The sequence below is a fragment of the Anguilla rostrata genome, chromosome 19 (assembly GCF_018555375.3).
Source record: "Anguilla rostrata isolate EN2019 chromosome 19, ASM1855537v3, whole genome shotgun sequence".
In the NCBI taxonomy this organism is placed as follows: Eukaryota; Metazoa; Chordata; class Actinopteri; order Anguilliformes; family Anguillidae; genus Anguilla; species Anguilla rostrata.
Genome location: NC_057951.1, coordinates 4480593 through 4500021, shown reverse-complemented (window position 1 = coordinate 4500021; position 19429 = coordinate 4480593). Strand labels below are relative to the sequence as shown.

The following is a 19429-nucleotide window of genomic DNA, read 5'->3' as shown; positions in this document are numbered from 1 at the left end:
TTTCAGTGTTTAAATATTGAAACAATTACTAGCTTTTGTTGAACTTTTTTTTTTTTTTTTAATTTCAACTGTTTTTTTTACATTTCAATGATTTGAAATTGACATTGGAAGAGTTGGCCAGTGGATCAGTGCGATGCCTGTGGCCTGGTTGTGGAGGGTGTAACTGGAGGTTGGGGGTGCTCTCTCCCCGCAGGGTGGACCAGCCATGCCCCAGGGGCTGGTGGGGGAACCCCGTGTGCGGACCCTGCGGCTGTGACGTCAAGAAGGGCTTCAACTCGGACTGCAACAAGACCACCGGAGAGTGCCGGTGCAAGGTGAGGCGGCAGTGTGTTTAGCATGGGCCCTTATGACATCACAAGAAGCCTGCAGTGTGTTTGGCATGGGCCCTTATGCCATCACAAGAAGCCTGTAGTGTGTTTAACATGGGCCCTTATGACATCACAAGAAGCCTGTAGTGTGTTTAGGATGGGTCCTTATGACATCACATGAAGCCTGTAGTGTGTCTAGGATGGGTCCTTATGACATCACATGAAGCCTGTAGTGTGTTTAGCATGGGCCCTTATGACATCACAAGAAGCCTGTAGTGTGTTTAACATGGGTCCCTATGACATCACATGAAGCCTGTATTGTATTTAGCATGGGCCCTGATGACATCACATGAAGCCTGTAGTGTGTTTAACATGGGCCCTTATGACATCACAAGAAGCCTGTAGTGTGTTTAGCATGGGTCCCTATGACATCACATGAAGCCTGTATTGTATTTAGCATGGGCCCTGATGACATCACATGAAGCCTGTAGTGTGTTTAACATGGGTCCCTATGACATCACATGAATCCTGCAGTGTGTTTAATATGGGCCCTTATGACATCACAAGAAGCCTGTAGTGTGTTTAGCATGGGTCCTTATGACATCACATGAAGCCTGTTGTGTGTTTAGCATGGGTCCCTATGACATCACATGAAGCCTGTATTGTATTTAGCATGGGTCCTTATGACATCATATGAAGCCTGAAGTGTGTTTAGCATGGGTCCTTATGACATCACAAGAAGCCTGTAATGTGTTTAGGATGGGTCCTTATGACATCACATGAAGCCTGTAATGTGTTTAGGATGGGTCCTTATGACATCACATGAAGCCTGTAATGTGTTTAGGATGGGTCCTTATGACATCACATGAAGCCTGTAATGTGTTTAGGATGGGTCCTTATGACATCACATGAAGCCTGTAATGTGTTTAGGATGGGTTCTTATGACATCACATGAAGCCTGTAATGTGTTTAGGATGGGTCCTTATGACATCACACGAAGCCTGTAATGTGTTTAGGATGGGTCCTTATGGCATCACATGAAGCCTGTATTGTATTTAGCATGGGCCCTTATGACATCACATGAAGCCTGTATTGTATTTAGCATGGGTCCTTATGACATCACACGAAGCCTGTAATGTGTTTAGGATGGGTCCTTATGACATCACATGAAGCCTGTAATGTGTTTAGGATGGGTCCTTATGACATCACATGAAGCTTTCCTCTTTCAAGCGCAAATCCAGCAGGGGGCGCTGTCTAACGCTTCCCTTTGTTCCACAGGATAACTACTACAGGCCGGAGGGAGAGGACGCGTGCTACCCGTGCGAGTGCTACGCGCTGGGGGCGCTGGGGCGCGCCTGCCACGCCCGCTCGGGGCAGTGCCGCTGCAAGCCGGGCGTCATCGGCCGCCGGTGCAACCAGTGCGACAACCCCTTCGCCGAGGTGGCGCCCGGCGGGTGCCAGGGTGCGTCTGCCCATCTGTCCGTCCGTCTGTCTGTCTCTCCGTTCCCCCTCCTCCCAAAAACCCGCCCTCATCCCATCACCCCATTCCTGCAGTAGAGTCTGCCATGAACATAAAACCCAGGGAGCATGACTGGCTGGCCAGCAGCAGGAATTTTTCAGGCACCTTACTACTGTGTTTGCTACTGAAGGACAGAGATTATATCTTATTTTATTATATACATAATATAGTGTTTTGATTTTACAGTACACAGCTCTGAGTTCCTCTAGCTTGTTTGCTAAGCACTTCACGAGATGTACATTTATAGTATAACTTATGTTACCCTTTCAATTACACAGTAGCCTAACATATCAATGATGGAAACAGGCCATTCAGCCCAACGATGCTCACCATTTTCCTGACTAAATTAGCGCTCTGATTACCTACAGACTAGATGGTATCTAACACTGTATCGAGCCTAGTCTAGCCTAGTTTCTGCCTCTACTCTGATACCTGCTTAGTGACTCGATTCAGGGTTCATCATTAACGGCTCTGTTATTTCAGCTTGTCTGTGACGGTTAGTGACACGTGTCGGACCGTTGACCATCGACCCTTTTTCGTGTCCGCAGTCGTTTACGAGGGCTGTCCGAAGGCGTTCGAGGCGGGAATCTGGTGGCCTAAAACCAAATTCGGACTCCCCGCCGCCGTCCCCTGTCCCCCGGGGTCCGTCGGTGAGTTAATGCGGCCGAATCTCTCCCTTGTGCTGGGATGGGGCGAGCGTTTCAAGTTTTTGGAGCCGGAAGCTTTAATGCAGGGGCTGGGCCAACCCTGTTCCTGGAGATCCACCGTCCTGTAGGTTTTCATTTCAACCCAAATTTGGCACACTTAATTTGACTGATTAGCTGCTCAACGAGATCTCCAACTGTTGAATGAGGTGTGTGTGCTTTGTTAGGGTTGGAGTGAAAACCTACAGGACGGTAGATCTCCAGCAACAGGGTTGGTTACCACTGGTTTAAACCGACTCTACTTGTCTCCCGTGCATATTCCTGCCATTTTGGCTCCGGTTTCCTGCCGCTTTCCTCTGTACCTCTGTGTCTCTCTCAGCATGTAGCTCAATACCGCCTTGCTTTCCTAGTGTAATGTAAGACCAGTGGTAACCAACCCTGCTCCTGGATATCTACCATCCTGTAGGTTTTCATTTTAACCCTAATTCGGCACACCTGATTCAACCAATTAGCTGCTCAATGCAGATCTCTAGCTGCTGAGTGAGGTGTGGCTTTGTTAGGGTTGGAGTGAAGACCTACAGGATGGTAAGTCTCCAGGAACAGGGTTGGGGCAGCCCTGCTGGAACTGTTGAATGGGCTTGTGCCTTGTTAGGGTTGAAATGAAAACCTACAGGACGGTAAGTCTTCAGGAACAGGGTTGGTCAGCCCTGCTGTAACTGTTGAATGGGCTTGTGCCTTGTTAGGGTTGAAATGAAAACCTACAGGACGGTAAGTCTGGGTTGATGACCGCTGGCTTAAACCGACTCCTCTTCTCTCCCGCGCGTTTTCCCCGCCTCGATCCAGGCACCGCGGTTCGGCACTGCAGCGAGACGCAGGGCTGGCTCCGCCCGGAGCTCCTCGACTGCACCTCCCTCACCTTCTCCCGGCTGGCCAAGATGGTGGGCGCCCGCTCGCGCTTCATTCGCTTTCCCCCCCCCCCCCCCCCGAGAGGTTTTCCGTCCAATGGGGGCGCCCCCCGAGGCCGCGTGCGGTAGCGGCTGTCCCTCTCGTCCCGGGGCAGACGTTCCACACGGTGGAAGGCTCACGGAGATCTGTAGATTATGCGTATTGATCTTATTCCCAGTGTGGCTGGTGCATCCAGACCTTCATTCTGTTTCACTGTGTCTTTTACACTGTTTGTAGGTAGAACAGATGTGGTCATGCTGTGTTTACAACACACTGTTCATCCTGGGTTTTAACTACCTGGCTATTCATTCTTTTATTATTATTCTGTGACTTCTTGTCTGCCATTTTATCCAATTATTTATTATGTTATTGATTTAATTATTATCATTTATTTTTAAAGTTATTATTTTAAAAAGTAGTCTGCATATTTTGTATTATTTATATGGCTGTCTCTTCAGTGACCTTTTTTGTTTTTGTCTTTGTTTAGTCTTCATTTTATGTTCTCATTATTATTATTATTATTATTGTTATTATTATTATTAATGTTATTGTTAGTGTTATTATTATTTTTATTATCATTATTATTGTGTTGACCTTCTTACCTGCTCTGTCGCCAGAGCGACGAGCTCCACGGCAACCAGACGGCGATGGACGGGCAGCGGTCGGAGAGCGTCGCCCGGCAACTGCGGAACGCCACCGACCACACGCGCGGCTTCTACGGCAACGACCTGCGGACGGCGCACCACCTGATCTCCCAGGTGCTGCGGCACGAGGCCCGCCAGCGGGGCTTCCTCCTGGCCGCCACGCGGGACGCGCAGTTCCACCAGGTGCGCCAGAGCTTCGCCGGGGGTCCGGTCGACCGCGGCTGTGAGGCAACACTGCCCCCTGCAGGCCGGTCGTGTGTAAAATTCATTCTGTTAAGTTTAGGAGCGCATCGCGTGAGCGCTTTAGCTGCCAGCTCGTCTTTGACAAGTTTGACACATAAATACAAGCATTTCTTTTTTTTTTCCACAAATGTGGCTTGGCAGGTTGGTTTTAAATGGTAAATGGTAAATGGGCTGCATTTATATAGCGCTTTTATCCAAAGCGCTTTACAAATTGATGCCTCTCATTCACCAGAGCAGTTAGGGGTTAGGTGTCTTGCTCAGGGACACTTCGACACACCCAGGGCGGGGATTGAACCGGCAACCCTCCGACTGCCAGACAACCGCTCTTACCTCCTGAGCTATGTCGCCCCATACTTTTGCAGATCTTTGGTAAATTAATTTCTTGGAATTTGGGTGAAGGCTTTGGCAGAAAACTCTTGGCATTGTTTGCTGGGTTTTTTTTTTTAAACTGGAAAACGAACCAAAAAGGAGAATGTGAGCTCATTCCGGACTTTTCTTCTTCTTGTGGGTATTCCGTCTTGAAAACCCCAAAAGCGGAAGTGCTGATGTGTGTCTCCTCGCTGGTGAACGTTCCAGAATATCGTCAGGGCGGGAAGCGCCATCCTGGACCCTAGCAACAAGGAGCACTGGGACCTGATCCAGCGGTCGGAGGGAGGCTCCGCCCACCTGCTGCGTGACTTTGAGGAGTACGCCGGCACGGTGGCGCAGAACATGAGGAAGACCTACCTGAAACCCTTCACCATTGTGACGGACAACATGAGTGAGTTAGCTATCCCTCTTCCCCACTCTAACTCTATAGAGCTGTGTGTTTGATATTCCTCTTACCCACTCTGTAACTCTATAGAGCTGTGTGTTTGATATCCCTCAGCCCCACACTGTAACTCTATAGAGCTGTGTGTTAGATATCCCTGTTACCCACTCTGTAACTCTATAGAGCTGTGTGTTTGATATCCCTCAGCCCCACACTGTAACTCTATAGAGCTGTATGTTTGATATCCCTCAGCCCCACACTGTAACTCTATAGAGCTGTGTGTTAGATATCCCTGTTACCCACTCTGTAACTCTATAGAGCTGTGTGTTTGATATCCCTCAGCCCCACACTGTAACTCTATAGAGCTGTATGTTTGATATCCCTCAGCCCCACACTGTAACTCTATAGAGCTGTGTGTTAGATATCCCTGTACCCACTACTGTAACTCTATAGAGCTGTGTGTTTGATATCCCTCAGCCCCACACTGTAACTCTATAGAGCTGTTGTTTGATATCCCTCAGCCCACACTGTAACTCTATAGAGCTGTGTGTTTGATATCCCTCAGCCCCACACTGTAACTCTATAGAGCTGTTGTTTGATATCCCTCAGCCCCACTCTGTAACTCTATAGAGCTGTATGTTTGATATCCCTCAGCCCCACTCTGTAACTCTATAGAGCTGTGTGTTTGATATCCCTCAGCCCCACACTGTAACTCTATAGAGCTGTGTGTTTGATATCCCTCAGCCCCACTCTGTAACTCTATAGAGCTGTGTGTTAGATATCCCTCTTCCCCACTCTAACTCTATAGAGCTGTGTGTTTGATATTCCTCTTACCCACTCTGTAACTCTATAGAGCTGTGTGTTTGATATCCCTCTTCCCCACTGTAACTCTATAGAGCTGTGTGTTTGATATCCCTCAGCCCCACACTGTAACTCTATAGAGCTGTGTGTTTGATATCCCTCTTCCCCACTCCGTAACTCTATAGAGCTGTGTGTTTGATATCCCTCTTACCCACTCCGTAACTCTATAGAGCTGTGTGTTTGATATCCCTCAGCCCCACACTGTAACTCTATAGAGCTGTGTGTTTGATATCCCTCTTCCCCACTCTGTAACTCTATAGAGCTGTGTGTTTGATATCCCTCAGCCCCACACTGTAACTCTATAGAGCTGTGTGTTTGATATCCCTCAGCCCCACACTGTAACTCTATAGAGCTGTGTGTTTGATATCCCTCAGCCCCACACTGTAACTCTATAGAGCTGTGTGTTTGATATCCCTCTTACCCGCTCTGTAACTCTATAGAGCTGTGTGCTAATAGCATTGTAGCGGTAAGCTGTAGGTTCTTGACCCAAGACTCTCCCTGAAAGACAGGCTGTTACAGGATTGTTTGTGTTCTTCCTCGTCAGTCCTTGCCGTGGATTACCTGGACTCCTCCGATCCGGACCGCGCGAAGATGCCTCGCTTCCCCGAGATCCAGGAGCCGTATCCCGAAGACCTGGAGTCCTCCGTGCAGTTCCCGGAGTTCACGGAAAACACGGCGGACGGCGAAGGTAGACATTCGCCCTGGGGGACGCGCACCGTCCCGCCTTTTCGTTCTACTGGGGTACACCCCCTCAGCTCTCGCGTCTATAGAAAACCCCGCTCACAAAAGCCAGTGTCAATCTCCACACACAAACTCAGAGCTGTAGCGAACTGTAGCTCTCATAAATAAAATGTTCAGCTCAAGCTAATGCTTAGTCTTAGTTGTAGCTATTATTCATAGAAATAGTACACATTCAGACCGATAAAAGCTGTAATCTTAGTTTTCTGTTAAAACTCTGCACACGAGCATTTCATCCTTTGTGTATATTAAAGCTGCATATGTGGGCTCACAGCAGTCAAAGCAGTGGTTTTTATTGGATAATATTACATGTTACAGGTGATTGGCCGTCTTATGGCGTACAACAGTGTATACATAACGGACAGTATTAGAACTGAGTAGCTGCTAGTGGGGAACCGCGCCTGTATGGTTAAACCGTTACCCTACAAACGCGGAACCCACGGAGAAATTACAGTCGTTGACAGAACCTAGCCCTGACGAACCGCCAGACCCCAGTTGTCAACGGGGGGAAGGGAGGGAGGGGAGCGCCGGTTGCGGTGGTGGTGTCGTTCTGAAAGGGAATGCTGGCCAGCTGTCTGCTGCTCCGAGCGCTAAACCGCCGCGCCTCCAGCACCGCGAGAGTTGCCGCTCCCTCTCTCCCTCTCAACCCCACTACCCCTCGGTGTCCGCGCTCGCGTCCCCTCAGGCCGTCCCCTCTCCCTCCTCGTTAATCGCTCTCAGTCGCTCTCCTCTGCTGCCCTAGCGCCTCGTCCCGCTCCTCGCAGCCTACTCTCCTCGCCTCTCTCTCTCTCTCTCCATCTCTCTCCATCTCTCTCTCTCTCTCTCCATCTCTCTCTCTACCTCCCTCTCAATCCCTCTCAGTCTGGAGAGAGTTAGAGGTAGAGAGCACAGGCGTGATACCTAAGTTTGAAGTCACTCTAATTCCCTTCATCGCTGTTATCAGCTCTTCGACAGACGGACCATATCTCCCTATTTAAGTCTCTTCAAATGGAGGTGGAATATGCAGAAAATATATTGAAATATTTTATCAAGATATTGCTACACTTCATTATATTTGGGCAAATATACAATATCTTACTTCTTTCAGACATAACAAAATAAATATATTTTTTAAAATATATTTTCTACCTGAGAGAACATACTTACAATATATTGCAGTATATTTCTGTAAGGGTCTGTCCAGTGAAGTGCACTGGCTCCTAGCCTTTCACTTGGCTAAGTTCAAGGTTGCCAGGCTACGAGGGCCCTGTGATCTAAGCGTTTTGTGCCCCGCCCCCTCCAGACTGCCCATGCGGCCCGTCATCAACACGGCCGTGGTGAGCGCCGTGGTGCACCGCGAGGGGGGGCCCCTGCCCGCCCGCCTGGAGCGCCCCGTCACCCTGGAGTACCGCCTCCTGGAGACGGAGGAGCGGAGCAAGCCCGTCTGCGTCTTCTGGAACCACTCCGTCCCGTGAGCGCGACGCTCCCGCGACGCTCCCGCAACGTCCGGGGAACCCTCTCACAGCAATGCACACGATAATCTCACAACATAAACACAACACTCTCACAGCATACACATAACACTCTCACAACACACGCACAACGCTCTCACAGCAATACACACGATGCTCTCACAACATAAGCACAACGCTCTCACAACACACGCACAACGCTCTCACAACACACGCACAACGCTCTCACAGCATACACATAACACTCTCACAGCATACACATAACACTCTCACAACACACGCACAACGCTCTCACAGCAATACACACGATGCTCTCACAACATAAGCACAACGCTCTGGCCACCACCGCGACACGCTCTCCGAGCATCCAACGTGGAACACTCTCACGCAATACACACATGCTCTCACAACATAAGCACAACGCTCTCACAGCATACACACAACACTCTCACAGCAATACACACGATACTCTCACAACATAAGCACAACGCTCTCACAGCATACACACAACACTCTCACAGCAATACACACGATACTCTCACAACATAAGCACAACGCTCTCACAGCATACACATTACACTCTCACACAGCAATACACACAATACTCTCACAACATAAGCACAACGCTCTCACAGCAATACACATAACACTCTCACAACATAAGCACAACGCTCTCACAGCAATACACATAACACTCTCACAACATAAGCACAACGCTCTCACAGCAATACCTCACACATACATTCACACACAAACACACGCTCTCACACAGCAATCACACATAACACTCTCACAACAATACACACGTCTCACAGCATACACATAACACTCTCACAACATAAGCACAACGCTCTCACAGCAATACACATAACACTCTCACAACATAAGCACAACACTCTCACAACACATGCACAACGCTCTCACAGCATACACATTACACTCTCACACAGCAATACACACGATACTCTCACAACATAAGCACAACGCTCTCACAACACACGCACAACGCTCTCACAGCATACACATTACACTCTCACAGCAATACACACGATACTCTCACAACGCTCTCACAACACACGCACAACGCTCTCACAACATACACATTACACTCTCTCACAGCAATACACACAATACTCTACAACAACACACGCTCGCTACACCTACTTCCAACTACGTGCAGATATACCATAGCAGCCCTCTCACACTGCTTGTTTAACGTTTGTACAGCGTTCGCGGCGCCTGCCCGCTTTTAACGTGCTTTAATTTCTGCGATCAGGGTCGGCGGGCCGGGCGGCGGGACGGGCGGCTGGTCCTCGAGGGGGTGCGCGCTGGCGTCCCGAAATGCCACCCACGTCAGCTGCCGCTGCAGCCACCTGACCAGCTTCGCCGTGCTCATGGACGTGTCCAGACGAGAGGTTAGCGCCCCGCGCGCGGCCGCCATTTTACTGAAGCCTGAGATTACAGAGCCACCCGCTAGTTACATATACTGTGAGGAGTAACATAGCAGACATAGCGCTAAGGCTCTCCAGTTCAGACTCCGAAGCGCCATTTTTGGTGTGGGCGGTGTGGGGGGGTGTGGCGCTGTCCGTACGTTTGGCAGAAGCTCAAGCCTTGAATCAGGGCTGCCCAACCCTGTTCCTGGAGATCTACTGTCCTGTAGGCTTTCACTCCAACCCTAATTTGAGACACCAGATTCTACTAATTAGCAGCTCGGTGAGATCTCTTGCTGTAGAATGGACTGAGCTTTGTTTGGATTGGAGTGAAAGCCTACAGGATGGTAGATCTCCAGGAGCAAGGCCTGGGCGGCCCTGCCTTAAATGAATCCCCCTACGTGGGCGGGGCCTCGATTCCTCACCATGTCGCCTTCTGGGCTGTGATCCCTTCCCTGTCTGTTACCCTCTCTGCATTCCATCCATCAGAATAAAGGAAGGAACAGGAAGGGATGGCGGTCTCTCCACTATCCTTTTACATAAAAAATCACTGCGTTTCTTTTGAGTGATTTTTTTCCCCTAAAGCTGCCGTCTCCACCCCCAGCACGGGGAGGTCCTCCCCCTGAAGGCGGTGACCTACGCCTGCCTGGCGGTCTCCCTGGCGACGCTCCTGCTGACGCTAGCCGTGCTAGCCGCCCTCCGCGCGCTGCGCTCCAACCTGCACAGCATCCACAAGAACCTGCTGGGGGCGCTCTTCCTCTCCCAGCTCACCTTCGTCGTCGGGATCACCCAGACGGAAAGCCCGGTGAGAATGGCGACTCCAAGGGGCCCTGACTGACGGGGGGCCTTCAAAAAAATGAGAGCATAGGATTTTCTGGGGGTGGTGGGGCCCAATGTGAGATCTTTCTTTCCCAGGCTCAAAATCCCTGGTTGGGCTCCTGTGCATTATGGGTGCAGTAGTGTTGTTCTCTGACCTCTGACCTGTGACCTCTGACCCCCGGCCCCTGCAGCTGCTGTGCTCGGTGGCGGCCATGCTGCTGCACTACTTCCCCATGTGCGCCTTCGCCTGGATGTTCGTGGAGGGCCTGCACGTCCACCGCATGCTGACCGAGGTGCGCAACATCGACCACGGCCGCATGCGCTTCTACTACACCGTGGGCTGGGGCCTCCCCGCCATCATCACCGGTGAGCGTCCCGCGCCGCCATTTTGGCTCCTGTTTCCCCGCTGCTTTCCTCTGCATCTCTCTCGGCATGTAGCTACATATTGCCTTCAATTTGGCAACACTTTTTTGGTGTAATGTAAAACCAATGGTGACCAACCCTGTTCCTGGAGATCTACCATCCTGTAGGTCTTCATTTCAACCCTAACAAAGCACACCTGACTCTACTAATTAGCAGCTCAATACAGACCTTTGAATGAGGTGGGCTTTGTAGATCTCCAGGAACAGGGTTGGTTACCAGCGTATTAGACTGTGTTGCCTACTATGGCAACAAACAATTCTATAGACAAACTTCAGGAGGAAAAAAAAATAGTAATTAATTGTAATGTAGAACTCATCTCAATCATGTCAATGCCTCTTTATTACTCTCTCTCCCTCCTTCTCTCTCTCTCTCTCTCTCTCTCTCTCAGGCTTGGCTATGGGGCTGGACCCCCAGGGCTACGGGAACCCGGACTTCTGCTGGCTGTCCATCCACGACACGCTCATCTGGAGCTTCCTGGGCCCCGTCGCCGTGGTGGTTCTGGTGAGCGTTCCGGAACGTTCCGGAGTCGTGCGTCTGTCTCCCGGACCCCCAGAAAACCAGGAGCCTCTCTCTCTCTCCACTCACCCTGTCACTCTCACCCTGTCATTCGCACTCACTCTGTCACACCAATCCTGTCGCGCTCTTCATGACGTACGCACAGGTTTAATCTCAGTCTCTCTGGCCAATCAGACACCGTCTCCCCTCCTCCTCCCCGCCGCAGGTCAACGTTGTCGTGTTTGTGCTGGCCGGGAAGGCCGCCTGCGGTCGAAGGCACCGGCCGTTCGAGAAGTCCGGAATCATGTGAGTGTTGAGGAACGTCCAATCAGAAGAGAGATCTCTGTCAGCTATGTAGCAGAGGTTCCCGTGCTCTCCAGAGGTTCTGCTGGATTAATTACATCATAGCATTTACAGTTCCCATGGGAACAGGCAAACTAATGTTATGTATTTGCCCATTGGCCGGGTCATTGGCTCAGGTAGGGTTTCGTGTGGAAAGGCTGCTGGTTTCTGAGGTTTGCGTGTCTGCGCTCTCTCCTTCTCTCCAGCTCGGCCCTGCGGACCGCCTTCCTGCTCCTGGTGCTCATCAGCGCCACCTGGCTGCTGGGCCTGTTGGCGGTCAACAGCGACGTCTTGGTCTTCCACTACCTGTTCGCCATCTTCAGCTGTCTGCAGGTATGGCAAGCTAAAGCTTGTGTTTAAGCACTGCTGTTGAAGGGTAGTCTAATAGAGTAGCGACTCTGACAGTAGCTGTTCTGTTTGGAGAAGGTGTTTCCGCCAGCTCAGCTCCCTCTAAACCTCAAGCGCTTGAGGTTCAATTACGATTTAATGTTTTTTTTTTTCCCCCACGGAGCTGGGCTGTCGGTGAGTAACGGCGGTCTGGCCCGGAGCGAGTTTTTAGATGAGCGGTTCTGAGCGGGGAAACGAGCGAAGGAATTCCCGTCCTCTTTTTTTTTTTTTTACATTACATTACAGGCATTTAGCAGACGCTCTTATCCAGAGCGACTTACACAACTTTTACATAGCATTTTACATTGTATCCATTTATACAGCTGGATATATACTGAAGCAATGCAGGTTAAGTACCTTGCTCAAGGGTACAACGGCAGTGTCCTTACCCGGGAATCGAACCTGCGACCTTTCGGTTACAAGCGCAGTTCCTTACTCACTGTGCCACACTCCGTTCTTAGGGCGTGTTCGCGTTCCTCTTCTACTGCGTGCTGAACAAAGACGCGCGGAGGGGCCTGAAGGCTGCCGTCACGGGGAAGACATCGACGACCGTTCCGGAAGATTCCACCACGACCCGCGCCTCCCTCCTGACGGTAAGGCCGTCGGCGCCTGTCACGCGTCTGTCTGCCGGAGAGGCCGAACCCAGGACCTCGCGAGGTCAAGATGGAAATCGATTCCCGTCAGTCTATGGGCGAGTTTTCTCTGTTTGTGGTCCTGGTGCAGTGCAAAAACGACACTTCAAAACGATTGGTCTGTGATTAGGATGCTGGTTGATGTAAGCTGTGTTAAGGATACTGGGAGTTGGAGTATGGTGTGCTGAGGGTGCTGGGAGTTGGAGTATGGTGTGCTGAGGGTGCTGGGAGTTGGAGTTTGGTGTGCTAAAGGTGCTGGGAGTTGGAGTATGGTGTGCTGAGGGTGCTTGGAATTGGAGTATGGTGTGCTGAGGGTGCTTGGAATTGGAGTATGGTGTGCTGAGGGTGCTTGGAATTGGAGTATGGTGTGCTGAGGGTGCTGGGAGTTGGAGTTTGGTGTGTTAAGGGTGCTGGGAGTTGGAGTATGGTGTGCTGAGGGTGCTGGGAGTTGAAGTATACTGAGGCCAGAATGAAAGGTGGTTCCCATCACTCAGTGTGATCCCAAACGACACATCAAAATGACAGGTCTGCCTAAGAGTATGATTTATGTGGTGCATTGCCAAGATTGCCAGAATTCAGTGAATAATTTATTCTTTTGTGGATTTTTTCCTTGATGATGAAGAGGTGGAGTGGATGAGGCGAGAGAACTGAGGATGATGTGAGACAAAAGGAAGGAAAGAAGGAGAGAGAGATCGTAGAAGAGGATGAGGAAGGATGAGGCTGAAGAGTGAGAGAGAAAGACAGGGACAGGAGAGATGAGGGAGAGGAGGATGGGGAGGAGGGAGGATGCTTGGTCAGAGAGGAGGATGAGGAGGAAGAGGACGGCCTGGCGTAATGGCGCGGTTTGCCCCCCGCAGCGCTCGCTGAACTGCAGTAACACGCACACGGACGAGGGGGCGCTGTTCCGCACGCCCATCGGGGAGTCCACCGTGTCCATGGAGAGCACCGTCCGGTCAGGACAGAGCCACAGTGGCAGCTACCGCATCTACACCCTCAGGTAACCAAGCAACAAAATACTAAAGTGAAAAGTAAATAATTACACACACACACACACACACAAACTCAGACACACACACACACACACACACTCAGATGCGCACACACACACACTCTCACACACAAGCACACACACACACACACTCACTCACAGGTCCTCTCTCTCTGTGCAGGGACGGCTCCAGGCAGAAGCTCGGCGGGTCGTCCAGCGCGGCCAAAGCAGCCCGCGGGGAGGGAGAGCCCGCCTCCCACCGCCGCCGCACCAAACGCCGGGGTAAGAGGGCGTGGCCACCGAGGCCTCCGCGCTCCCCGAAACGCCCCTAACGCCCCTCCCCCTAACAGTCTGGTTAGCTTTAGGTGTCGCTCTGTAAGTCTTCATTCCCAATTTCTCTACTTTGTTGGAATGTCTGGTCATCGGTAAGAGGCCCAATCCTGGGGGTAAGAGGGCGTGGCCATCAAGGCACACCCTAACACCCCTTCCCCCCCCCACACCTGAAGCCCAGCTTTAGGCTTTCATCAACTGTGTTAGAGAATTAATTTTATTCCCCACGTTTATGGCCATATTTACTTCATAGCCAGGTTTAGAACGTCCAGTCTTCAGCGAACGGCCCAATCCTGCAGCATCCCCGCACCGAATCAGGAAGCGTTCTCTTTAAATACACACAGCCAGATGCTGCTTCTCATTCTGTGGTCCGCTGTGTCGTTAGCGCATGCTAACAGTGCGCGCCTGGTTAAACTGAGAAGCTCCTAACGGCCAATACAGTCTAATACACTGCAGCCAATCACACGCCACCCCCACAGGACTCCACCGACAAGGTCAGCCAGCCTGATTTTTTTTTTTACATTACATTACATTACAGGCATTTAGCAGACGCTCTTATCCAGAGCGACTTACACAACTTTTACATAGCATTTTACATTGTATCCATTTATACAGCTGGATATATACTGAAGCAATGCAGGTTAAGTACCTTGCTCAAGGGTACAACGGCAGTGTCCTTACCCGGGAATCGAACCTGCGACCTTTCGGTTACAAGCCCAGTTCCTTACCCACTATGCTACACTCCGTCCTTAGCTGCGGGGTGCTGGTCCTTGTACAAAACGGAGGGGGGTAGTCCCGGTAGCACTGCAACCACCCACCCGGTGGTTACCGTAGGAAGTTGAAGCCGTGATGACAACGCGAGGTCAAAGGTCAGACGTGCGTCTCCTCCTCCTCCTCAGGCTCCGATTCGGACAGCGAGGGCTCGGGGGAGGAGCGGAGCGGCTCCTACGCCTCCTCGCGCTCCTCCGACACTGAGGACGGCGGGGCGGACCCCGAACCCAAGTGGAACAACGAGCGGGAGCCCCTGCACAGCACCCCACGAGGTACACTCCCAAAATAATCACACCCCAAAATAGTGTTTCTTCACAGTTTGCCAAGCTAGCCATGACTAAAACTAACTGTAGAAAAAGGCTGCATTTACTCCTCATCAAAGTTAAGGACAAACATTGATTTAAATACTGGGACCTCGGATGGTATCTATTGAAAAATAATTGTAGTCGTAGTAGCAGTAGTAGTAATATCAACAATAATGGTCCCAAGGACAGATCGTACATTAAAGCACTGATTGGCTATTATTTCCCGTCCGCGTGGTCCCAGTGGACTCCGTGTCCAATCACGTGAAGCCTTACTGGCCGGTGGCCACGACCACGTGCAGCGACAGCGAGGGCGTGGGCGTGGGCGTGCCGGACGAGCTGAGGGCGGAGACCAAAGTGAGGGTGGAGCTCCACCCGGAGGGCAAGCTGAACCACGACGGAGACCCGCCCCCGCCGGACAAGGAGCTGCCCGCGGAGCCCCCCGACCAGCAGGGGGCGCCCACGGCCCAGCCCAACAGCAAACTCAAGCCGGAGCACAGGAAGGGTGAGAAAGAGAGAGGGGAGGAGCAGACACCTGCACGGGTTGAGGCTTTGGCTTTATATGGTAAATGGTAAATGGACTGCATTTATATAGCGCTTTTATCCAAAGCGCTTTACAATTGATGCCTCTCATTCGCCAGAGCAGTTAGGGGTTAGGGGTTAGGTGTCTTGCTCAAGGACACTTCGACATGCCCAGGGCGGGGTTTGAACCGGCAACCCTCCGACTGCCAGACAATCGGTCTTACCTCCTGAGCTATGTCGCCCCGAGCTTGTACCACAGATGGCCTCTGTTTGTCGTTGCCAAGCAGAGGTTTTCAGCTCGTAAAAATCCAATTTTGTCTTTGTCATTTCATCACAATCCATACACGTTGCATTTCTGAAACAGAAATATGCTTCCTAAAAACTTGTAGGCTACTTTACAGATATAATTATAGACAGACTCAGATGGTCAAAATTCTGTCAGTCTTTGATTGATGCCTAAACAACCACAACAATACACATTTCAGTAGATGTCCAGAAGCGCCAGAAGCTCATTACTTGTGAGAGTATCCTGTAAGAAGCAACATAGGAGCTGACCATCTGGTTGATCTATAATATCTTTATTCAAACCCATTATACTCTGGCTAATATGGTGCAATGCACTGAGGGCACTCAATGCGTATAAATTAAACAGTTTTTCTTGTCAAAATCACTGTTTTAATGAGAGTCTGATGGTAGAGGTGGTCGAGCACGTGAGTTTTCCGGTTGCCACTCGTATCAATTTCTTTTATTTTGCTTTTGTTTTGTCCTCTCAGGAATCCTGAAAAACAAGATCGCCTACCCTCCGCCTCTTTCGGACATGAAGAACATGAAGAACCGCCTCCGGGAGAAGCTGTCGGACTACAACCCCCCCGCCATCGCGCCCCGGACGCCGTCGGCGGGGTCCGGCGAGGGGCCCCGCCCCAGCAACGGCACCAACGGCGTCCTGATCAAGCCCCCCCGAGAGCGGCCCAACGGGGTCGTCGTGGCGCTCCAGGGCGGGGTCGTCAACGGAGGCCACGCCTCCGACTCAGAGTGAGTGGTCGCGCGACCTCGAAAAATGGCCGCCACGCTAAGTATTTTGTTTGTGTTAAAAAAAGTGGGAATTTGCCCGTCGTTATTCTGGCAGTGATAGATACAGGTAGGTAAAGAAGAAAAGTATGAAACTTGCCTGTAAGAAAATTCAAACTTATTTTAAAAAATGACATTTCGGCCAATCTGACTTTTCAAAAAGCTTTAAAACACTCTTTTCCCGCATAGTATTAATATATATCAAATATTGTTTGATTTATTTTCATAATCTTTAAATTGAACATTTTTTTACGATTCCCTCAAGCTTCGTAAAACCGGTATTTTGCTTTAGGACAATGCAGTGTCCATCGATACTTCAGTAAAATCTCATTGACGTCATCGACTCTGGCTTTACAATGAACTATGGGAAATTGAGGCAAACACAAGTACATGCACGTGTACACATACGATGGTTTTTAAATTGCAAAGATGATTGGTTGCAGAGTGCATGAATGCTGAAGCACATCTCTTCTCTCTCTCTCTCTCTCTCTCCCTTCCTCCCTCCCTCCACTCAGTGGCAGTAATGAGACTTCAATCTGACCGTGCAGGAGAGGAGTTTCGACTAGACCGTGCACGCGGGGTGCCCCGCCCCCTGCAGACACTGCAGGCCACACCCCTTCAGCTCCCATGGAGACCAGTATTATGGCGGACTTGCGCCTGCCAGATTATAAGGGAATGTGATAGACCTGTGCCAAACTGCGGGCGGAGGTGGAAACTGCATCTCCCAGCATGCAACTGTGATCTTCAGACTGAAGCCTGGGATGATGAAAGAGGGACGGAACACTGGCATAATCACTTTTTTATACAGAAACCCAAGCGGAGCCAATCACCACCAATCATAGAGCATGTTGGTACTGATAAACAGAGCAACGGCAACTGTAATTGGTCAATAACTTCTGGTTATACTGCCTTTATATAATTAGAGACCTTGGATAACCAAATAGTGTTCCATCAAATAGTGTTCCATTACCACTGGCTTGGTTTGTTTGTTATTGCCAATATACTGTCTGATTGGAGGGGTTCCTCTTTGGTTTATGAGTGAGAGGTGACAACAACAGAGTCCGTTTTCCATCTCTGAAGACCCAGGAAGTAGATGTAAAACGTCAAATACACGACTCAGTGACCAGGCGGCGCCGTTTCGCTGTTGCTCACCCCAGTTTGGTGCCAAGCGTGACGGACAGAGCCAGACATCACGGCGACGCCAGGATGGGACGTGGCCCCCGCATGGTCCCATAGGAGCCACCGGAGCAGGGGTCATGGACACACCCTAGGCGAACTGGGACTGCCGGATTTCTGCAGGGCAAACTGTCCTAAGGGGGCTCCCTCCCCCAGAAGGAAAGAGCCCCCCCTGCCCACAGAACCGAAACAGTCCCAACAGTGGACCCCCCCGTGTAAAAATGTGTAGATAATTTTATGACGGTATATTTTTGTATTCCGTTTGAAAGGACGGAGAGAAACGTTTATTATTTGTATCTTGCGGTAAGTGTTCTTAGGGTTACGTCGTGTGCCCTCGCTGGACCTTCCCCTGTTGGGTTAATAGGAGGCTGCTCTTAGGTGTTTAGTTTGCACGTTTGTCCCTCGGCATCGACTTGTCCAGTCTAAAAATGGCATTCGTCGTGAGGCAAGAAAGAAAGAAAAACCACCGAGACGACCACGAAATCTTTCGGCGTGCCCACCTGTCGGGCAACGTGGCGCGACTTCTCCAGACTCGTCCTGCCACCCTGAACGCCCGCTCGATCCCGTCTCTGGTGAGACGTCAGCCTCGTCACCCTCCGCCCACCCGTTGCCCTCGAGCCGATTATCAGTCGCCTTGTCGCCGCGGCGACGGCTCGGCCGGCGATCGCCGTGCTCTGCGGAACGGGAGCCGGTAGCGCTGACCCAAACAGAGACAGCGGTGTGTTCCTGCCACGTGGATTCTGCAGCTCCTTATTTGGTCAGATGTTCAGTCACGTAACTAAGAACCAGACCCCGGGTCAAAATACGTCATTGTTGTTTTGGATTCAAATACTTTTCTACGCTTTACCGATCTTGCCCTGGTGTATTGGAACCAATGAAATACTCTCGAAAAGTGCAAACCCCACCTTCTGGGTCATATTGATAGGCTCAGTTACGCCAGGCAAGATCAACAGAGCACAGAAAAATATTTGAATATTTGAAACAAATGCGTATTTGAGTCAGGGCTGCTAAGAACCTGGGGAGCCTAAAGACTGCTGTCTCATTTCAAGTATTCTTTATCGGTGGCAGCTGCACTGGAACACGAGAGAAGCTTTCCTCCGTCTCGGTTATTTGGGCTATCTCGTTAGCCGTTAGCGCTCTGTTTGTGTGTCTCCAGATGGACTTAAATGAGCAGTCCTCTTTATGTGAAGTCGGTTGGAATGGGCTGTGGGGTCCAGAAGTCCTTCGTAAGGCAGCAACTGTCACGAGGCGAAGGGTCGCCCTTCTCCCCCCCCCCCCCTTTTCAGATGGGGGGGGGGGGGGGAGGGGGTGAACATGAATGTAGTCCGTCGTGTCCCTGTGTGTCATTACCCACAATTCCTCGTTTTGTTCTTCCTCTTCTCGTGTTCTCTCGATACTTTGCATTTTTTTTGTACGATGGTAGACACTGGAATCATTTTGTAACATTGTGTATTTATTTGTGTTGCTCTGAGACACTGGAAAACAAGCAATTGAAACTGTAAAATTGAAATGAAATTATACTTTTTTTTTTTAAAAACAGATTGGTATTTTTAATGATTTAGATAGCCTCATCTGGGCTGCAATACAGGGGAATTGGAATAATTGGGTGAAGGTAAGTAATTTTTAGAGTGATGTGCATT

At 50.5% G+C, this 19429-nt stretch overlaps 1 protein-coding gene across 1 annotated transcript in view; it reads left to right on the top strand.

Moving 5' to 3' along the window:
* LOC135246033 (cadherin EGF LAG seven-pass G-type receptor 1-like) overlaps positions 1–18233 on the top strand; it is a 64333-nt gene extending 46100 nt beyond the window's left edge. Inside the window, 22 exon segments of the mRNA XM_064319526.1 lie at positions 194–314; positions 1587–1770; positions 2376–2477; positions 3315–3409; positions 4034–4243; positions 4880–5063; positions 6460–6737; positions 7339–7358; positions 7936–8103; positions 9381–9519; positions 10139–10339; positions 10545–10719; positions 11165–11277; positions 11498–11577; positions 11820–11946; positions 12462–12593; positions 13490–13629; positions 13802–13902; positions 14850–14993; positions 15268–15528; positions 16319–16577; positions 17129–18233. Of these exon segments, the coding sequence (XP_064175596.1) occupies positions 194–314; positions 1587–1770; positions 2376–2477; positions 3315–3409; positions 4034–4243; positions 4880–5063; positions 6460–6737; positions 7339–7358; positions 7936–8103; positions 9381–9519; positions 10139–10339; positions 10545–10719; positions 11165–11277; positions 11498–11577; positions 11820–11946; positions 12462–12593; positions 13490–13629; positions 13802–13902; positions 14850–14993; positions 15268–15528; positions 16319–16577; positions 17129–17153 (3259 nt within the window). The 3' untranslated portion in view covers positions 17154–18233.
* Positions 18234–19429: the final 1196 nt, after the last annotated feature.